Source organism: Abramis brama, assembly GCF_963993115.1.
Source record: "Abramis brama genome assembly, chromosome: 15".
In the NCBI taxonomy this organism is placed as follows: Eukaryota; Metazoa; Chordata; class Actinopteri; order Cypriniformes; family Leuciscidae; genus Abramis; species Abramis brama.
This window is the reverse complement of record NC_139977.1, coordinates 2,927,682-2,947,673: the sequence shown is the minus strand read 5'-3', so window position 1 is coordinate 2,947,673 and position 19,992 is coordinate 2,927,682. Positions and strand designations below refer to the sequence as shown.

The following is a 19,992-nucleotide window of genomic DNA, read 5'->3' as shown; positions in this document are numbered from 1 at the left end:
TTAAATTACATTTTTAACCCAACGGTTGGGTTTGTCCATATTTGACCCAAAGTTGGGCATTTTTAGAGTGACATATAATTCTATAACTTGTTTGTGGGGAAATTTTGCAGCTTACTGTATGTGTGCTCCCTTATAGCAACTGAAGAGCTAATCACCCCAACGGCAGGGTTTGTTCATATTTGACCCAAACTTGGGTTGAAACAACCCAGCATTTTTTAGAGTGCCTAAACCTGTAATGTAATGTGAAGTCTTGCTCAGGAACCTGTAATTTAGTGTAATAATTCTTCACTCTAAAAAATGCTGGGTTGTTTCGACCCAAATTTGGGTCAAATATGGACAAACCCTGTCGTTGGGTTAAATTTTTAAATTATATTTTTAACCCAACGGTTGGGTTTGTCCATATTTGACCCAAAGTTGGGCATTTTTAGAGTATGACATATAATTATATAACTTGTTTGTGGGGAAATTTTGCAGCTTACTGTATGTGTGCTCCCTTTAGCAAATGAAGAGCTAATCAGCCCGTATGATATGACAGTGAGTGATGTGGATGAGAGCTCGTCCCCGGTGCCCCCGGTGCCCCCGGTGCCCCCGGCGTCCCCGGCGTGCTGTGGCCTGGACGAGCTGAAGCTTTCTCTCGCTCAGCTCATTCAGGAGGAGCAGGAGAGCAGGGGCTGGCTGGGGGAGATGGTGAAGGGCCTGAATCAGCTGGTGCAGGAGAACAAGGAGGCGACCAGCGTTCAGGTGGAGGTGCTGAAGGTCCTGCGGCTCGCGAGCGACCGGGGCGAACAGGAGATCACTCACCTGCAGAGCATGGCCCGTCTTCAGAGCCTCCTCGTGGAGAACCATCAGGCTCTTCTCGTGCAAACGTCCCGCATCGCCTCCATGATGCAGGAGGCACTCAAGAGAGAGAGCCAATAAACACGCGGGAGAAACCGCATTTAAAGCATTCTGATGACATATTATACTTGTACTAACAAAAAGGCACGATAATCTAGCTAAAACGACCATCCTAATCAATAAATGTAATGAAGTGCATATAATTTTGATGGTATACAGTAGTCAACATTTGAAGTGGATCAAAACCTTTCATCAAAGTTACACATGAATTTTGAACAATACCCGTTCTTGTCATCTCAACTTTGATGAACGTTTTTGATCCACTTCAAATGTGGACTACTGTCTATCATAACATGTCACAGTTGAAAGTCCTCGTGTTTTCTGGAATGATTTTGTTTTGTGTGTGTGTTATGGTTGATCTTTATCTAACTTTACCTGTAACCTGTTGCATGTGTTACAGACTTAAATGGCATGATGAAATGACAATAAACAAGCTATTGATGATACCTTTGTTTGGCATCAGGAATCATTGAATAAATCAATCTCACTGTTTTACCAATGCACAGCATTTAACATTTCTATACATAATTTTTTTCACTTTTCTTGGGGTTCTCTGCTCTTTTTTCTGTGTTAGCATCTCCTCATTGCTTACCTGTTCAATATAGAGTTGATTTGAAATGGGAATGCTCCTACTTACATTCAGATCTTTTTCATCCCATTTTCTTCCCAGAGAATGTTCGGATCTGACTCTCAGCTCACTGTAAAAAAATGTAATAATAATAATTCAGACCTCTCCAACTCAAAAAGTGTCTTAACATTAACTCAATCAGAAATAATATGCTGAGCCAATGGAACAATTTGTTGGCCCAATTAAATATTGTAAATTGTTGTCGCAATTTTATTTTTCACAGTCCCAAAAGAAAAAAATGCATGAAAAACATAAATACATTAAGCAAAATACAGAACACACACAACAGGTTTGACATTTGATCACATCACTTTATTAACAAATCAAGTCCAGCACAGGATATTTGGTGAAAATATCTTGTTTTAAAGATATTAAAAACCTAAATAACATTAATGGCAAAGTTCATGTCACATATGGCCAGTGACAGAACGGAAGTTACGTAAATATATAAAGAGGGCGAGACTTGTGTCAGTCAAGGTAGATTTTGCTTTATTATTTATTTCATGGTATGTAAATATATCCAGCTTTCAGGACTGCTTGAAGTTACTGACACGAGCAATGAAAAACTGAATGGATGAAAAAGAAAATCACAAGCTTGACGTGTTGATGTTAAAATTGGTCTACAATAAGCCCAGAAAGACTGCAGTCTAACGGCACTGTGTTCAAAATCAGTTCATGACACATCACACAAACATCACACAAAAACATCACACAAAAACAGTATTTTACACAATCATGAAACCAATGAATGCATGAAATCACAATTCTACAAAATGTCTTTTAAACTTTGTGCCGGGTCCTAAAGAAAAATTTTGGAGAATAATTTCTGTGCTTAATGCTCACAATAAAGTCTTGAGTCTTGTGACGAAGAATATCTGTATTCTCTTGAGAATGTTTGTTTCGGTCTTTACCTCTGCTTTTACTGACTGCTCCAAAATATCAATTAAATATCACATTACCTCTTTTCATTAGATCATCTCTATCTACATCTAAATCATCTCTTAAAATATCTATTTTTTTATGGCTTATGCGTAACTTCGTAGCACCTTTTATGTTTTATATTTGTCTGGTGATTTTTTGTATTATGTTTTTCTCTCTTTTTTTTGTCTTTTAAATTATTAGTATTTAAATGAGTAATTTTACCTTTGTTAATGAATTTGTAGAGTGATGTGCCATTTTGCATGTTGTGCAGCACTTAGGTCTGCACTCATGTTGCTCTTAAAGTGTATATAAACACACTTGACCTTGACCTCTTCTGTGTGTCTGAGCAGAGTTCTCCGCTCCAGTGATAAAGCTGGACTCCTCTCCTCTGAATCAGTCTGAGATGGTCTGGTCTGCGAGCGAACCCTTGACTCTGATCTGTGAGGGACAGGAGGAGATCATATGGAGGACGAGACCCGCCAGACTCCAGAAACACGTCTCACGAACGGTCCTCACGCTCCGAAACCCCACCGCAGAGCACACGGGAACATACCGCTGCGGTTACAAGAATCAGACACACCTGTACTCAGAGATACACATATATGTTAAAGGTATGTGCACTATTAAAATTAGAACGATTATCTAATATATGTTCAGCCAGTGTACAGTAATTATCGCAAAGTAAATGTTGCATCTCTCTGAAGGGGTTTCATTTTTGATATTAACAGTTTACACTGACGATACACTTATTGTACAGGGACTAAACATTTATTTTAAATATATATAATAATATTTAAAATTTAAGAACAATATTTTATTCAAGATGGATTAAGCAGAAAGACAGCACAGAGTGATACAAGAAACATGAAATTACTGTTTGGTAAAACTTTATTTTAAGGTGACGTAGTTACACGGTACGACATGTACTTACTATGGTAATAACAGCAAATTATGCATAATTACAAGTAACTAACAGTAAACCAAATCCTACCTTAACTCTATAGTATGTACATAGTTAATTAATATCACTCTGTATTTATTTGAGAAAGTACAATGTAACTTCATCACATTCAAATTTGGGTTACACTTTATTTTAAGTGGGTTGCATTTTATTTTAAAGTGTCATTGTTACAGTGTAATTATAAATGTAAGTACTGAGTAATATTATTTTAACTACACTGTAAAAAAATATATATATTGCCAGTTTAACTTAAAGTAAGTAACCTGCTGGTTGCCTTAAAATTAAGTTCATTTAAATGTTAAAAACTGAGTACAATGAAGAGATTGGTTTAATCAACAGTAACTCAAAATATTATGCTATCTGAACCACATAAATTATCTAAGTTGATTTGACAAAAGAATAAATGTTGTGATAACAAATCATGTAAATATTTTTTTACAGTGTATATGTTCTTACTATAGGGATTGGTTTAAGGTTGGTTGCATGTAATTAAGCATAATTTACTGTTATTATATGGTAAGTACATGTAACATATGGAACAAGGACACTAAAATAAAGTGTTACCATAGTTTAACCAATTGTTTGCCTGAGACAAACAGTCAGTTGTGCAGTTTAGAGTCAAAATGATTTTAACTCAGTATATGGTGCCACTGACCAATCAGAATCATGCATTCCAAAGAGCAGGGCAATAACCACATTTATTAACAGCACTAGGAACTTAGCCTGGCAAGCCAGACCCACATCAAGATGTTGGGTCTGGGAACACACCATTGTCAGGGCTCAATCCGAGGGGCGGGATCAGCGGTTGTCTTTCAGATTCGCTCTGCACGCAATAGGACAGTGCTACAACCAACCAGAGCGTTTTCCCAACAGCGGAGCTAGTTGATAGATTCAACTTTTGCCATATCCGGTCGGCAAAACTCCGAACACATCTTCCTTTTTTAAGAATGACTTAAGTGTCGTTCTTTGTTCTTTTTTTTTCAAAGAAAAGCTTAACTCCAAGTCCTCCAGAGTCGCGACCAAAGCCGATTGGAAAGACTGCTGTTCGGCAGCAGCTCTTCTTTGTTTTCAAGTAGGAGGGAACTGTCACAACTCTGTCGTCATTATGTTAAGCCCGCCCACCGACTATATACATGATGTGATTGGCCTGACTAGAGTTTGTTTTTTCTCGAAAGTCAACGGAGAGTTGCTAGACGACCCTGGCTGCAAAATTGCTGCCGCTAGGGTGCGTCTAGATTTCTAGGCTACTAACTGTGACTTTAAGAACAAATTTGGGTTAAACTATTGGTAACACTTTATTTTACAGTGTCCTTGTTACATATGTTACATGTACTTGCCATAGTAATAACAGTAAATTATGCAAATTACATGCAACTAACCCTCAACCAAACCCTAATCCTACCCTAACCCTATAGTAAGTACATGTAGTTGCTTAATATTACTCAGTACTTAAATATATAATTACACTGTAACAACGACACCTTAAAATAAAGTGTAACTCACTATTTTAAGGAGTCATTGTTACACTGTAACTATACATTTATGTAATATTACGTAACTACATCTACTTACTATAGGGTTATGATTTGGTTGAGGGATAGTTGCATGTAATTATGCATAATTTACTGTTATTACTATGGTAACTACATGTAACACATGTAACAATGACACTGTAAAATAAAGTGGGTTACATTCTATTCTAAGGTGTCCATGTTACAATGTAATTATGCATTTAATAATAATAATTAACTGCATGTAGCCAAATTACTATAGAGTTAGAGTTAGGATTGGGGTTTGTTTTAGGGTTCGTTGCATGTAATTATACATAATTTACAGAATAATTATAATAATTATACATTATTACTACAGAAACTTCATGTAACATGTGTAACAAGGATACTGTAAAATAAAGTGTTACCCAAAATCGACTTTAATCAGAAATGCTATTTTAACTTGTTTGGCATTGAATGAATCAAAATGTGAATTAAAGCATCTGCAATTAATAAATATACAAAATTGTGGGAATGAACAAAAAAGTTCAAGGTTATGATAATAATCAGTTATTGGCATGGGCTGAAATGTGTGTATTTTTTACTGCAATAGATTCTGTCAAAGCCTTTACTACCCCTCAAAACCCACTGATAGTTGAAAAAGAAGGCTCAAACCACTGGCTGGACTGCTTGGTGACGGACCCAGTGAGTACTGAGTTCTCCCTCAAGATGAGGAACGGATCAGACGTCCCGTCCCAGATGAATTATACTGCGGATCCCAAACGTGGCATACTGATACGAAACCTTCAGCCTAGCTACGACGGAGATTATGTGTGTACTGCAAAGATTAATGGAGTCCAAATGAAGTCTGATGTCTTCAAAATCACTGTCCTAGAAAGTGAGTTGTGTGAGTCTTTTATGCTGTTTTGTCCAATTTCATTGACGAAAGATATGGCGAGAATCGTACGTTATTGTAGCAATCCTGCGCTACCCATGTGTTTTCTGCAGAAGCACAAGAGCCGCCGCCGCTGTCACTTCCAGACGATCAGTATGTGCGAATCGTTGGTGAAACGCTGCGTATCCCTTGTTACCTCAAAAACCAAGATCATTCGTTCAACATCACCTGGAGCTCATCAGAAAAGGTGAAGTGTTCCAAGAATTCAATCTCATTACAAACATAAAAAAAAGAAAAAAAGAAAGATTATTGGTAAGGAACTGAATCAATCAGACAATCCTGGTCTTGAATTTTTTCCTCTTGAAACCTCTTGAAAACATGGCCTTGGTCTTAATTTCATTACACAGTGTCTTGGTCTAGACTCTCGACTTGTGATCACAGACAAGACTGCTGTCTGTTTTGAAATTCTAGTAAAGATATTACAAACTTTCATATGTTTATTAATAATCAAATGTCCCAAAGCACCACTGAGCTACTCCCACCCTTTATTAATGCATAAATGCATATCAAGAGTAGAGGAATTCCAGGTAACACTTAACTTAAAGGGTTAATTCACCCACAAATTTAAATTCTGTCATTAATTACTCACCTTTATGTCCTTTCAAAACCTTCGTTCATCTTCGTAATACAAATGATCTTTTTGATCAAATCTGTGATTTCTGTCCCTCCATTGACAGGCTATGCAACTACCACTTTCAAGGCCCAGAAAGGTAGTAAAGACATCATTAAAGTAATCCATGCGAGTCCAGTGTATTAACTTCAATTTTATGAAGTGATGCGAGTGCTTTGTTTGCTCAAAAAACATAATTACGACTTTATTTACTAAATGTAAATAAAGTTGTGTTTCTATTCTGTCATTGTTGGTGTCCTCTTTGGATGCCATCATATTTCAGTTCTCTTGTATTATTTTCAGATTAATCACGCAATAAACATAATAATTGCATCTCTTATGGAGCAGCTGTCACATATTGCATATCCGTTTATTATTTAAAGCGTTTTTTTTTGGTGTGAGAAAAGTGAGAAAACATTTGCAAAAAAATATGTTAAAACGTGTTCAGAGCACAGTTCAGTTTGCCATAATATGTCAGTCATATGTTGACTGTGTCAGCCATATCTTCACCATCTATTCTACTGCCAGGGGACAAATCTTGCTCAGATCTTTTATGATGCAAATCACACCCAAACTAAAAAAAATTATGAAACAATCTATAATTTACACTATTATAACTTGTTTGTCTAACTGTTGGAGTCGAGACCAAACTCTTCAAGTTCCAGACCCCTCGAGGCCCAGATCTAGACCAAGACATAATCACAAGATCCAGAAGGATTACAAAATATTACCAAAATATTTCTATACTTTATATTTTTACCACATATCCAAAAGAAAATCACTGAAACGAATGGTTGATGCAATCTACAGCCCTAACAGGGACAAGTAACAGTATAGTTATGGATGTTTTCGATCACAATTTATACTAGGTATACATTTTCAAAAGAAAAATAATAATTGTTGGGTACAATGTACTTATTGTTTTCATGTTGTATTGACAGGTTTCATAGTATGGTTAGGTTTAAGGGTGGGTTAAGGGTAAGGGAAGGTCAACAGTGTAATTATAGATGTAATTAAAGAAATGAATTACAGCTGTAATTACATTCAGGTATTTGGGTTACACTTTATTTAGTTACATTTTATTTTAAGGTGTCATTGTTACGGTGTAATTATATATTTAAGTACTGAGTAATATTAATGAACAACATGTAATTACTATAGGGTTAGGGTAGGATTAGGGTTTGGTTGAGGGTTAGCTACATGTAATTATGCATAAATTAAAATATATTCAGTTCTACTGTTAAAATAAAGTACAATGTAAAAACATCTACATACACAATAAGTGTATTGTATCAAATGAAGAATCTAAATGTTTGTTTATAGTAAAGACACTTTTTATAAAGAGGGACCTGATTTCAATTCAAAGCCAGTCTATTCAGTTCCTCTAAATCCATTTCAGTTCCTGATTGTTGTAAGATTGTTTTGAATGCTTACTGCACCGTTTGGTAAAAAAAATTATCAATATTTGTTCAACTTAGGTACTGAATCATGAAACAAAGAAAGACAAAAGGTGTGACATTTGTTTCACTTCCCTTTTGACTATTCATCAAGTCAACATGTCTGACGCAGGGAATTTAACCTGCACCGGGCAGAATAAAGCTGGAAAAAACAGTGTTACAGCGGTTCTTACAGTTGTAGGTAGGTTTCTTTATACCAGAGAGTGATACTCAAAAGTTTGTTTGTAAGATTTGTCTGTGAAATTGTGTTTAAGTCGTAGTCTTGCTGTTTTCTTTCAGATAAACCTTACATTAAACTTACTCCCATCCTGTCCTCTGAACACAAGGTGAATAGAACGGATATTGAGGTGATGCAAGGGGATGTTGTTAAACTTAGTGTGCAAATTGAAGCATATCCAGAAGTTAAATGGACACGTTGGAAAACTCCTGAATCGAATCACACCTACGAGGAAACATTCCTCAGGATACATAAAAGGTTGAACAGACTTTTAGGTTATTTGTTTTTGTGCTTTGAATTATAAGGTGATCTGAGACCAGATCAGTTCTAGATAATGGGCCTTTTAAAGGGTTCGTTCATCCAAAAATGAATTAATTCTGTCATTAATTATTCACCCTCATGTCGTTCCAAACCCGTAAGACTTTTGTTCATCTTCGGAACACAAATGAAGATCTTTTTGATGAAATCTTAAGAGCTTTCTGTCCCTCCATTGACAGTCCAGTAACTAACAGTTTGACGCTTTAAAAAGTTCATAAATAGATCGTAAAACTAACCCATATAAATTGATCGATGTAGTCAAAATTTTCTAAAGAGACTTGATTGCTTTACTCGATGAACAAATTTAACCTTTTTATTCACATATTCACATTGATCAGCGAACATAAACAGAAACTCAACCGAACCAGCTTGACACGCTAGATCAAACCACTTGCTGAAGCTCAAACGTGCTGCGTAACACGAGAATGAATCTTATTGGTTCTTGCTAAAGTCAGACGTGATGCGTAACACGAGAATGAATCTTATTGGTTCTTGCTAAAGCTCAAACGTGATGCGTAACACGAGAATGAATCTTATTGGTTCTTGCTGAAGCTCAAACGTGCTGCGTAACACGAGAATGAATCTTATTGGTTCTTGCTGAAGCTCAAACGTGATGCGTAACACGAGAATGAACCTCATTGGTTCTTGCTAAAGCTCAAACGTGATGCGTAACACGAGAATGAATCTTATTGGTTCTTGCTGAAGCTCAAACGTGATGCGTAACACGAGAATGAATCTTATTGGTTCTTGCTGAAGCTCAAACGTGATGCGTAACACGAGAATGAATCTTATTGGTTCTTGCTGAAGCTCAAACGTGATGCGTAACACGAGAATGAATCTTATTGGTTCTTGCTGAAGCTCAAACGTGATGCGTAACACGAGAATGAATCTTATTGGTTCTTGCTGAAGCTCAAACGTGATGCGTAACACGAGAATGAATCTTATTGGTTCTTGCTAAAGCTCAAACGTGCTGCGTAACATGAGAATGAACCTCATTGTTTCTCACACGTCAAGCAAACATGCTTGATCTTCCGTTCACCACAATTGAAGTGTGAGCTGATGAATGTTTGAATATGTGAATAAAAGCCTAAATTAAATCTGTTCATAACATAACGCAATTGTGTCTCTTCAAAAAATTTGGATAAACCACTCGATACATATGGATTAGTTTTACGATCTCTTTATGAACTTTTTGAAGCGTCAAACTGGTAGTTGCATAGCTGTTAATGGAGATTTCATCAAAAAGATCTTCATTTGTGTTCCGAAGATGAACGAAAGTCTTACAGGTTTGGAACGACATGAGGGTGAGTAATTAATGACAGAATTAATTCCTTTTTTTGGTGAACTAACACTTTAAGGTTCACGGATCAGCTAAATGAATAGTAGAGTGCTGTGTAGATGAAAATAGAAATAATGATACATGTCCTTGTTTCCCAATATTGTTCATATGTGTTATTATGTTTTTCCTTGAGTTTACTAATTCACTTATTTATTAATTTATTTATTTTATGCCTTTATTATTTTTGAAAATAGAAATTATTTTACAATTAACCTGCAGGTGACTGCATAAGTCTCTGTCCTTATGATGCTCTTAGTAGTCTAAGGTTACCCTAGAGCCTACAACCATTTTCAAGTACTACTTAAGTTACAATGGCTTTGGGAAATGGTAGCAAAACTTAATCATAAGACAATTCTGTTATCTACTTATATCGCTTCCGGGAAACAAGACCCAGATACATCAACCTGTTTAACAAGAACAAGCTCTGTTTTGTTAGGTGACACTGACCTTGTGTGTTTATATTCGACAGCAACAGCTATTTGTCCACAATCCTGCTGAGAAAAGTTGGAGTACAAGATTATGGTCACTACATCTTCACTGCCAGAAGTGCCAGTGTCAATGCCTCAATTGTTTTTACAGTTCACGTTTACCGTAAGTCTTAATAAAAAACAAAAGATTACATAAATTAATGAAACCATAGTTTCATCTTTTTGTTGTTGTGTATTTCCAAACATACAGAGAAGCCTAATGCTGTTATTAAGTGGGAAAATGGAATTGCCACTTGTGTGGCGAGTGGTTATCCTATACCCAGGATTCAGTGGTTCCAGTGTGAAGATGCCAGTGCTATGTATGTCCTATTTTTGGATATCAGATATATATGTTTTACAAGAAATGTGTGAGGATGCACTAATTTTCTGATTTTAATATTATTGAGTGACAGGTGTAAATTCAACCATACATCAGCTGTGGAATTAATAGCCACCCAGTCCACTTCGGGGCACGCCAGAGGGTATGGACCAGTGCAGGTGAAGAGTGTGTTACCAGTGACTAATGCAAATACTAATTTAACCTTTGAGTGTGTGGCTACAAACATTGCGGGAAAAGATCGTGATAGCTTCACCTTTAAAATTTCATGTAAGAAAAATGTCAATATCCCTTGCAATTGAGCACCATTTTGTGCATTTGAAGTGGAGTTGTTAATTGATGCATCTCTAATGTCTGTAGATGTTCCTGGCAATACATCAGTGTGGTCAACTTCAGTGTTAATCACTGTTGTTTTCTCTGGAGTCTTCACTGTAATGATCTTATGGATATTGATCCTTTTCTACAAGCACAGAAAGGTATTTTTTTCACGTCCGTTATACTCACAAATGACGCAATGCATTCACTGTAAAAAAATGTTGCTGACTTAAATTTTTAAGTACAATCAACTTGGATGTTTAAGTCCTTTCAACTTAAATTCAACTTAAACTGACTTAAAAAACAAGTTGAATCTTGTATAACTTGTAAAAAAGTTAAAGCAATGTAAAAACATATGTTGTTATAACCTATTGATCGTATAATTTTTTACAGTGTCGATTTTTAACACCACTTTTTTTAAGGCACATAAATATGAAATTCAATGGAAAATCATTGAGGTGAATGATGGGAACAATTACACGTTCATCGACCCCACCCAACTTCCATACAACAAAAAACTGGAGTTTCCTCGAAATAAGCTGAAGCTTGGTACTGCAACTATGCCTTCACTGTTTTACATGATCCTAATTTAGTTGTTATTAAAGATAAGAAATAACCACTGCAAAAAATAAACCATTACTTTTACTTCAGGACAAGTTCTAGGAGCAGGAGCTTTTGGGAAGGTGGTGCAAGCAACCGCTTTTGGGCTTGTCAAGGACGAAACCGTTACACGAGTGGCAGTGAAAATGCTCAAGCGTAAGTTCAATGCATTTTATGACAGATTTGAGTAGATTTTTTTTATGAAAATTGCTGAATTAATATATATTGAGTGAATATATAAATATCTTAGATATAGAATCTGTTCATTTTAGGTAGCGAAAGTTGGGTTACGGATTATGTCCGTTCGTTTATTTATATAGCACCTTACAGGCTACCACCGTAGTTCCAAAGTGCTGTACATTCCAATAAAAAGCAACACAACAATAAGACAAAACATGAAAACACCCATGTACTATTGTACTAAAATGCCAAAGAGTACAGATATGACTTTAAGCGGTCCTTAACAACATTAAAAGTCAAGGAAGATCTAACATCCAATGGCAGATTATTCCCAATCTTGGACCAGCGACAGAGAAAGCACGATCGCCCTTCAATTTGAGACGCGCACGAGGAATGATTAGAAGAAACTTGTTTGATGATCTTAGTCTTACGCCTGAAATGTAGGGCTTCATAAGCTCAGCTAAGTATTCTGGCGCCATTCAGTGAAGTCCTTTAAAAACATATATCAGAATCTTAGGCTGTATCCTAAAATGTATTGGTAGTGTTGAGGCAAAAACAAGTAACTAACAAAATAGCATCAGGCATAAGAGACATCAGGATTCAAATTGTCCTTAAAAGATATTTATTCTTGCAAGAATGTTCCCAGTCCATCCACAGTCCAGCTGCAGGCGGAATGAGACCCAGAGCAGAGGTTGACCAGCTACTTTATAGTGTTCTATTCAAAAGCTATCTCCTACAGCCCCCACTAAACAAAATAACAAAAGGGACCCCCCCTTGAACCCTCCCCAGCCCGGGGGTCTTCTCACCTCTGAAGTCTCACACACACCTTCCAGCTGTATCAGCATCATAAAAGAAACTCAAAATACATCCAAAGAACGCATGGCATTCATTTGCTAAATCATTGAAAATAAAATACAAAGAAAAGATGAATTTTTCCACAACAGTAGCCAACCTAAAAAAGATAACAAAATATGAGAATGGACAACTTTTTCCAGGTCGCTAGCAGAGAGAATTGGCTTCAATTTGGCTATTGCTCTTAAATAGAAAAAGCAATTACGAATCACCATCTTTATCTGTCGATCAAATATGATAGATGAGTCAAAAATGACTCCCAAGTTCTTTACTTGTTCTTGTACCCCTTCCATGGGCCTAAGTTATCGATTACCATTAGGCTACCAGCTGTGCGACAAAAAGTTATAATTTCCGTTTTGTTTTCATTCAATTGAACGAGATTATCAGCCATCCAAAGCTTTACTTCCTCCAGACACCTAAGGAGAATGGCATTGGAATCCTTATGATTTAACCCTCTGGGGTCTAAGGGGTTTTTGGGGTCCTTGAGATGTTCTGACATGCCCTGACATTTGTGCTTTTTTCAGTTGCTTATAAACATATTAATGGCAAAGGTGTAATTACACTATATTTAGCACAAACAGGGCTACCATAATATGTGAGCAACGTGCATGTACATGTTTGCATTTTTGAGAGAATAATGGTTATGCATGGTTATTGAAAAAACTAAAAACTAAAGTTTCTGAAATAAGGCCACAAATCACATACTAAATATGTGTCAATAAGACTTTTGACTAATGGATGTCGTTGCCTAGTGTTTTTTCTTCAAAATGATGTGAAAATCATCCTCCCTAATCATTCACATAACACAATACATTGATTTAAATCTTGTAAAACACTTTTTGTTTGGAAAAGCAATATGCGCAAAGGGCGTCAACCATTCAACACCATCATGCATATTTAGTGATTCACACCTGAGGAGACAATGGGGCCCACATACTTAATGAGCCATTCATTCAGGTGTGTCACCTATAGCCACAAGAAAGAATGCAAGAGCATTGGTTCACAGTTGGAAGCATCTCATTTTTTTTTTTTTTTCCACAAATTGTGCTTGCAAATTGTATAATATCCAAGGAAAACATGTCTAGTAATTGTGCAGTTAATTCTCATACTGTATTTTCAGTTTTGGAATATGTATCCTCTCCCCAAATTTGTCAATAATAAAACACAATAAAAATTATTTAAAGAAAAGGCTTATATTTACCTTTTTTTTGTTTACATCTACCTTGTAAATATAATTTTTTTTATTAAAAAGGTTACAATTACAACAACAATTCAAGTGTAATCTTTCTTTGTAAAAACTAAAGTATACATTTTATCATACATATTTCAAAGTTAAGGATTCATTACTTTGAACATAGCCTACATTGACAAAACATACTATATTTAACATATGAGCAAAAATTGGCAAACAAAAGCTTATTTGAGGTGGCAGATATTTTACAGTAAAAATGTGTAATCTATCCAAAACTAGTCAACGAAATGTTGTCTTTCATATGTCTCTAACATAGGTCTTTCATTTTTATTATAAGGAATATAAATGTTAATTTGCAGTTTAATACGTTGCTTATACAAATACATTTTATTTCAACATATTTCAGTCGATTTTTACTCATCTCAGTATAGCAATACAGTTTGCTAAAAGCAGATCATTCATTCACACACAGAAGTGTGCGAGTTGTGGTAAACAGTGCATCTCTGCCATTCATTCATTCACACAGAAACGCGATTCACTTGAGAATGAAAAAAACTTACTACAGTATTCCATCCGTTGCTCCTCGAAATACCAGCACTTCTGAGGTACATTTTCCATTATTATTATTATTCCTCACAGCGCTGCGAGACGGTGTAAACAAGTAATGATCTGAATAAACTTGATGTGTTTTCTCGAGCTGATATGGGGGCGTTCACAGTTTGCACGGATTGCCTCGTCATTTGCGTTTGAATAGCGCGCGCTCTCCGTGGGCGGAGTCACATTAAAAATAATTAGCTGAGATGAGAACGACTGACATCTCGCTCTTTTCATAAAGATTACATAAACTGAGAATATTTGTTTTTTATAAAAAATACTTAATTTAAAAGAAGAGAATTCAAGCTTCATACCTGTGTGTCTGTATGTCTGTTTGACTGAGTATTCGCTGAGTTATGGTTCATTTTTGGACGCGTTTCAGAATGGACTTCACTGACAGAGAGGAGGCAGAACTCGCATCATGTTTATTTTTCTTTATTTGGCGAAAAGCACAACACTTTGTTTTTATTGTGAGTATACACAAAAATAATACACACTTAACAGGATCGATTGATGTATAACACAAGCATATAAGATAAAAAATTTATTTATTTATTTTTTGTTTTTTTGCACTGATACGGAAAAAACGAGCGATAGCCGACCCCAGGGGGTTAATATTACAACACACACAAAAAAACAACAAAAAAACACTGCAATGTAACTTCTCAGAGTAGCTTGACTTTATGTTGTAGTCTCAAGTGTGAAGGTAAAAAGAAGCAGAAATAGAAGTCTGGAGTCTCACAAAATTGATGACTCAAATGATAAAATTTATAGTAAAATATCCAATTATAAGCTGTTACATTTGTCAAAAGTGTAGGCTAATGTTATGCTAGTTTGATTATAAAGTATTTTTGAGACTATAGACTATATAGAGTCTCTGGGTTACCCATGTGACCTGGTTCCCTTAGAAGGGAATATGAGGCTGCATTATGGCGTTGACACTATGGGAATAGCTTCAGCACGTGCCGGTGTCTGAAGCATGTGTGAAATCACACCAATCTTATTAGCTGATTGAGGTCAGGTGACAAAGTGTAGTATCAAGACCAAAAAAAAGAAGGAGAAGCCGTGTAGGCACACGTGAAGTATTACAAAGCAATGCAGCGTCTCATTCCATTCTCAATGAACCAGGTTACATAAGTAACCCAGAGGTGTTCCCTTTCAAGGGAACTCAACTCTACGTCATGGCGTTGACGCTATTGGAACATTAATACCCATGCTTTCATACTGAGCAAATGCCTGAACAAATGATGTTTGCACATGCACAAACCCTGTGGCCCACTGAACAGAATGACCCAGAAAGATTTCAGAGCTTGGGATCGAATCCATGTCCAAACTGTAAGCCTTTTTTATAAATGTGTGTGGAAAGGTACTGCCGCAAAATAAAACTTATGGCCACTGAAGAAGGATTAGCCCAGAAGGACCTGAGATCCTGGGGTTGAATCCATATCCAAACTATAGACTGATATTACTTAACTGCATGAATTGAATTATCTTAGAGCTGTGCATTTTTTGACTTGGACATTACTCTGACAGTCACCTCTGATAACAGATTACTCTAAATTTTAATGTAGAAACCTAAATCTTCTGTTAGACTAAACTATATGTATTGTGAAAAGCGTTATACAAATAAATTCGAATTGAATTGAATCGTATTGACAATCCAAAGTGACAAGCGCTGCTTGGTGGCAGAAACAGTTGATCAGATTCTCACCACTCTTCCTGAGTGGTCAACGTGAATCCCTAGTGCCCTGATTTGACTTAAGATGTGAAGCTTCTCCTGCTCCAGTAAGTCAAATGGCAGAGAGGAGAAGGCTTGAAAAATGACCGAATGAACAATCGAGAAAAGCACCTTTGGAACGTAACCTGGCCTCGGGTCCGATGTAACTTTGACCAGTTAACTAGGGGCAGTTTTGGGGAGTAACGGAATACATGTACCGGTGTTACGTATTCAGAATACAAATTATGAGTAACTGTATTCCGTTACAGTTACAACTTAAATGGTTGGTATTTAGAATACAGTTACATTGTTGAAATCAATGGATTACATGACGATACTTCTCTGTTTCACAAGTTTATTCACTCTCTAAATAAATTAAGGCAACTCCATGCATTTCCCAGAAGCCCCAATATGAAAACGAAAAAAATGTGCGGTTTGCGTGACCAGTCACAATGGAGTCGGAAGAGGAGCAGCGGGAGCTAGAGGTAGAGATGGAGCCGGAACAACAGAGCCAGGGCAAGAATGCGTTTCTATCTTGGAAATTCAAACAGCATTTCACATTAGCATTTCACAAGAGAAGGAAGAACGAAATATATAACTGTGCAGTGCAACCTCTGCTTGCCAGCAACCAACCTCCTTTCAGCGTCCAAAGACTCCACCTCAAACCTGAAGAAGCATCTTAAAGTAGGCTACATTTTTTTCAAATACGTAGACCAACACCACAAAACTAGTTGAAGAAATATTTTTTTTAAATTGGTCAATTCCAGCGTTATGGACGTGACATTTGCAGTCAAAACTTGAAATAGCCTATATATTCTCAGAAAATGCATTAATACCAATAGTGAAACGTCTGTTTATATATCCATACTCCCTTAATAAAGGAGTCCAGACATTAGAAAAATATCGGTCTACATGCGTTTTATATTTAATATGAGGGAAATAAACATGCGTGACACAAACAAATCTTTACATTTTAGCTGGCAAATTTTTTTTTGTAATTCTGTGAATTACACTGCGCAAACCAAAGGTAATACTACTCACCGGATGAAGAAGGGTTGGCTCTCCACAGAACATAAAATATTAATTTTATTTTATTTTTCGTATTCGAATTTATGAGGAAAAAACTATGTTACGGTCGTGACAGTTGTCCGTTACGGACGTGAGCGCTCTGAAAGCGGCACTAAAAGACTGCTTTAAAACTTTCACAGAGACCTCAAACAGAAAGCACAAAGCCTTTCTTTAAAGTGAATTTCGTTTTGTATTAATTGTATCTTGATTTTAATCAATGTTTCATCAACCAATTGCCTGGATTTAATAAGAAGTAGCCTAAATATTGCAGACAATAGATAATCAGGACACGGAGGCGCCGGCGCGTGAACGCCCGTTTCACACATACTCTGTTTGCAGTGCGTATGCAGTGCGTATTTTTTTTCCGTACCTAATGTTAACAGGTTAGAGCTTTCACACTGCACGCGGATGCGGTCCGTTTATCCATTCCAGTTGCGGTGCGTATACAGCAGTGCAGCGATCGTTTCCGCACCGAGTCTATTTCTGCTGTGCTGCAAACTGAATTAAAGTGACAGGGCATGTTTCGTGGTCAAAATGAACACAGATTAAGCTTAAAATGTAGTAATTTCACCTTAAATGCATTTAATTAAATAAAATGTAGTAATACCACCATAAATGTATTTAATTAAATACTGCTTTTTTCACAGTCATCTTTTTACTTTAAGACCGGGGTAAAGCAATGAAAACTACAGTTTACCTCAACAAGGCGAAATAATGAACAACACTCGCCTGATTCGTGGAGGTTGAAAAACAAGTTTTTGGTGGCATGCAAGATTTATTGTATTAAAATTGAAATGCAAAAGAAAAGGCATGATAGATAGTAAGCTGTTTTTGTCAATTTTAAGTTTTAATTTGAAATGTTTGCGATTTTAATATAAGTAGCCTACATGATTAAATGTTACCACTTGCTTGAACAACTTAATATAGGCCTATAATCTATATAGAAGTAATGCATTGATTAATACGTTGTTTAAATTGTTTAAACTTGAATATGTCTATTTAAGAGTGCATATGTGTAGGCTACAAAGAGAATTGCACCGGTGACAAAACGTTTTTTTAAATAAAAGTTGCTGATAACTTCTGGATTTGAAATACATATTGTCATGTATAAATATTGTGTATGTGTTTGTGGTACAGCCGCGGATCAGTTACGCACTGCAAACGCATGTGAAAGCACTATAGTGCGCGCTGCTCTTGTAGGCTACCGCATACGCACCGCAACACGCAGCGCAACACGCAGCACATACGCACTGCACACGGAGTATATGTGAAACGGGCGCTCAGCGTATAAGGTAGTAGGCCCTACTTGCCTCACAGACATGTCTACTTTTAAACAGAACAATTCAACACGAAAGAACTGCTCTCTGCATATGTAATCCGTATGAAATGTGCATTTCTCTCTGGCGCGTTCACTAGGCTACTGCGAAGATCGCGAGTCAGCATCGTCAACTTCATCTTTGTAGCTGACACTGACAAAGAAAACACTTGTTTATTAATAAACAATTAAAATATCTCCTTTCTGATATTTGACATATTCATAATTATTACTTTTGCCGGTTCTTTGTGACAGCTTTTAGGTGCTTTATTGACATACGCGTCACCACAGCATCACCGCACCCGCAAGAATAGGCCTGTTTATTAAGCAGGATTTGATGGCCGACACTTATAAAATGCAATTCAATGTGGAAGTAATCCAAGTATTCAGAATACGTTACTCAGATTGAGTAACGTAACGGAATACGTTACAAATTACATTTTTGGGCATGTATTCTGTATTCTGTAACGAAATACATTTTGAAAGTATCCTTCCCAACACTGTCTAGGGGCAAAATCGAAGCAGGGGGAGACAACTGAGAGGACTTGCAAATCTTCCACTCTATTAGGCTAAGTTAATTCCAGCGACAGAGCCACCTTGAGAGTCAGAAACATTTCCAAGCTGACTCCAAGGGCTCAAACCAAGCCTCAATAAACCTTCCAGGGGTACATCATTTGCATTTGCGAAAATGAGTCCTTCACATAACAGTCAGTCTACATGCTTTCATAGGCAAACTAGGAATACAGTGAAGGCCTGGTTTTTTAAGTTTTGTTACAAGCTGTTGGCAATTAAAAAGCGATTAATACTGTACATGAAAATTCTTACATATAGCCCCTTTAAAATCAGCCACTGGGAGTGGAACTAAATATTCTAGACATATATTTTGGACTGCCAGAGAATAAGGTTTAATCCAATAACCCAATCAATCAAGAGCATAGGTTTTTGTTAAGACCTTGATAGAATAATTTCAATCTCTCTATTTCTGTCCCTCCACCCCAAACAGCCAGTGCCCGCTTCGAAGAGAAAGAAGCACTCATGTCCGAGCTGAAGATCTTAAATTACATTGGGCCGCATGAAAACATCGTCAATCTGCTGGGGGCATGTACTCAGGAAGGTACGTCAAAGGCATATTCTCACATTAATAAGCAGTGAAATCAGGTGAAATCAGTGAGATTATCACGATAACAAAGAATGCACTTCTTTTCATATTTAGAAAGAAACATGAATTCATCAAATTCATTGAAAGTGACTTATAGTGAAACATGTACTCCCTTAGATCTTTGAGCCACACAATAAACTATTTAATAAAGTGAACTTCAATATTTACCAATATTTTTGATTAATATTTACACTTACTTAATCAGTTAACTTTTTTTAACAGCCATAATTAGTTAACCGATAAAGGCCGCTGTCTGCTGGGTTTGTTAAAAATAGGGCCGTAAATCAGCATCCAACAAGAAATACTGGTGTTTTTGGTCGAAGACAAATATAAGTAGTTATTAGTAACACTTTTTTTCTATAATGCCTATAACTAAGTGTTTTTTTATTTTTTATATTCTGTT

The 19,992-nt window shown here is 36.4% G+C and overlaps 1 protein-coding gene across 2 annotated transcripts in view; it reads left to right on the top strand.

Annotated features, from left to right (window-relative positions):
* csf1rb (colony stimulating factor 1 receptor, b) overlaps positions 1–19,992 on the top strand; it is a 44,105-nt gene that overhangs the window by 7,021 nt on the left and 17,092 nt on the right. For both annotated transcript variants that reach the window (XM_084137864.1, XM_084137863.1), the window contains exons 2-13: positions 2,797–3,057; positions 5,511–5,795; positions 5,906–6,039; positions 7,941–8,100; positions 8,199–8,394; positions 10,263–10,384; positions 10,472–10,580; positions 10,674–10,867; positions 10,958–11,073; positions 11,335–11,461; positions 11,564–11,668; positions 19,434–19,544. In XM_084137864.1, coding sequence (XP_083993990.1) covers positions 2,797–3,057; positions 5,511–5,795; positions 5,906–6,039; positions 7,941–8,100; positions 8,199–8,394; positions 10,263–10,384; positions 10,472–10,580; positions 10,674–10,867; positions 10,958–11,073; positions 11,335–11,461; positions 11,564–11,668; positions 19,434–19,544 — 1,920 coding nt within the window. The remainder of the gene's footprint in view (positions 1–2,796; positions 3,058–5,510; positions 5,796–5,905; positions 6,040–7,940; positions 8,101–8,198; positions 8,395–10,262; positions 10,385–10,471; positions 10,581–10,673; positions 10,868–10,957; positions 11,074–11,334; positions 11,462–11,563; positions 11,669–19,433; positions 19,545–19,992) is intronic.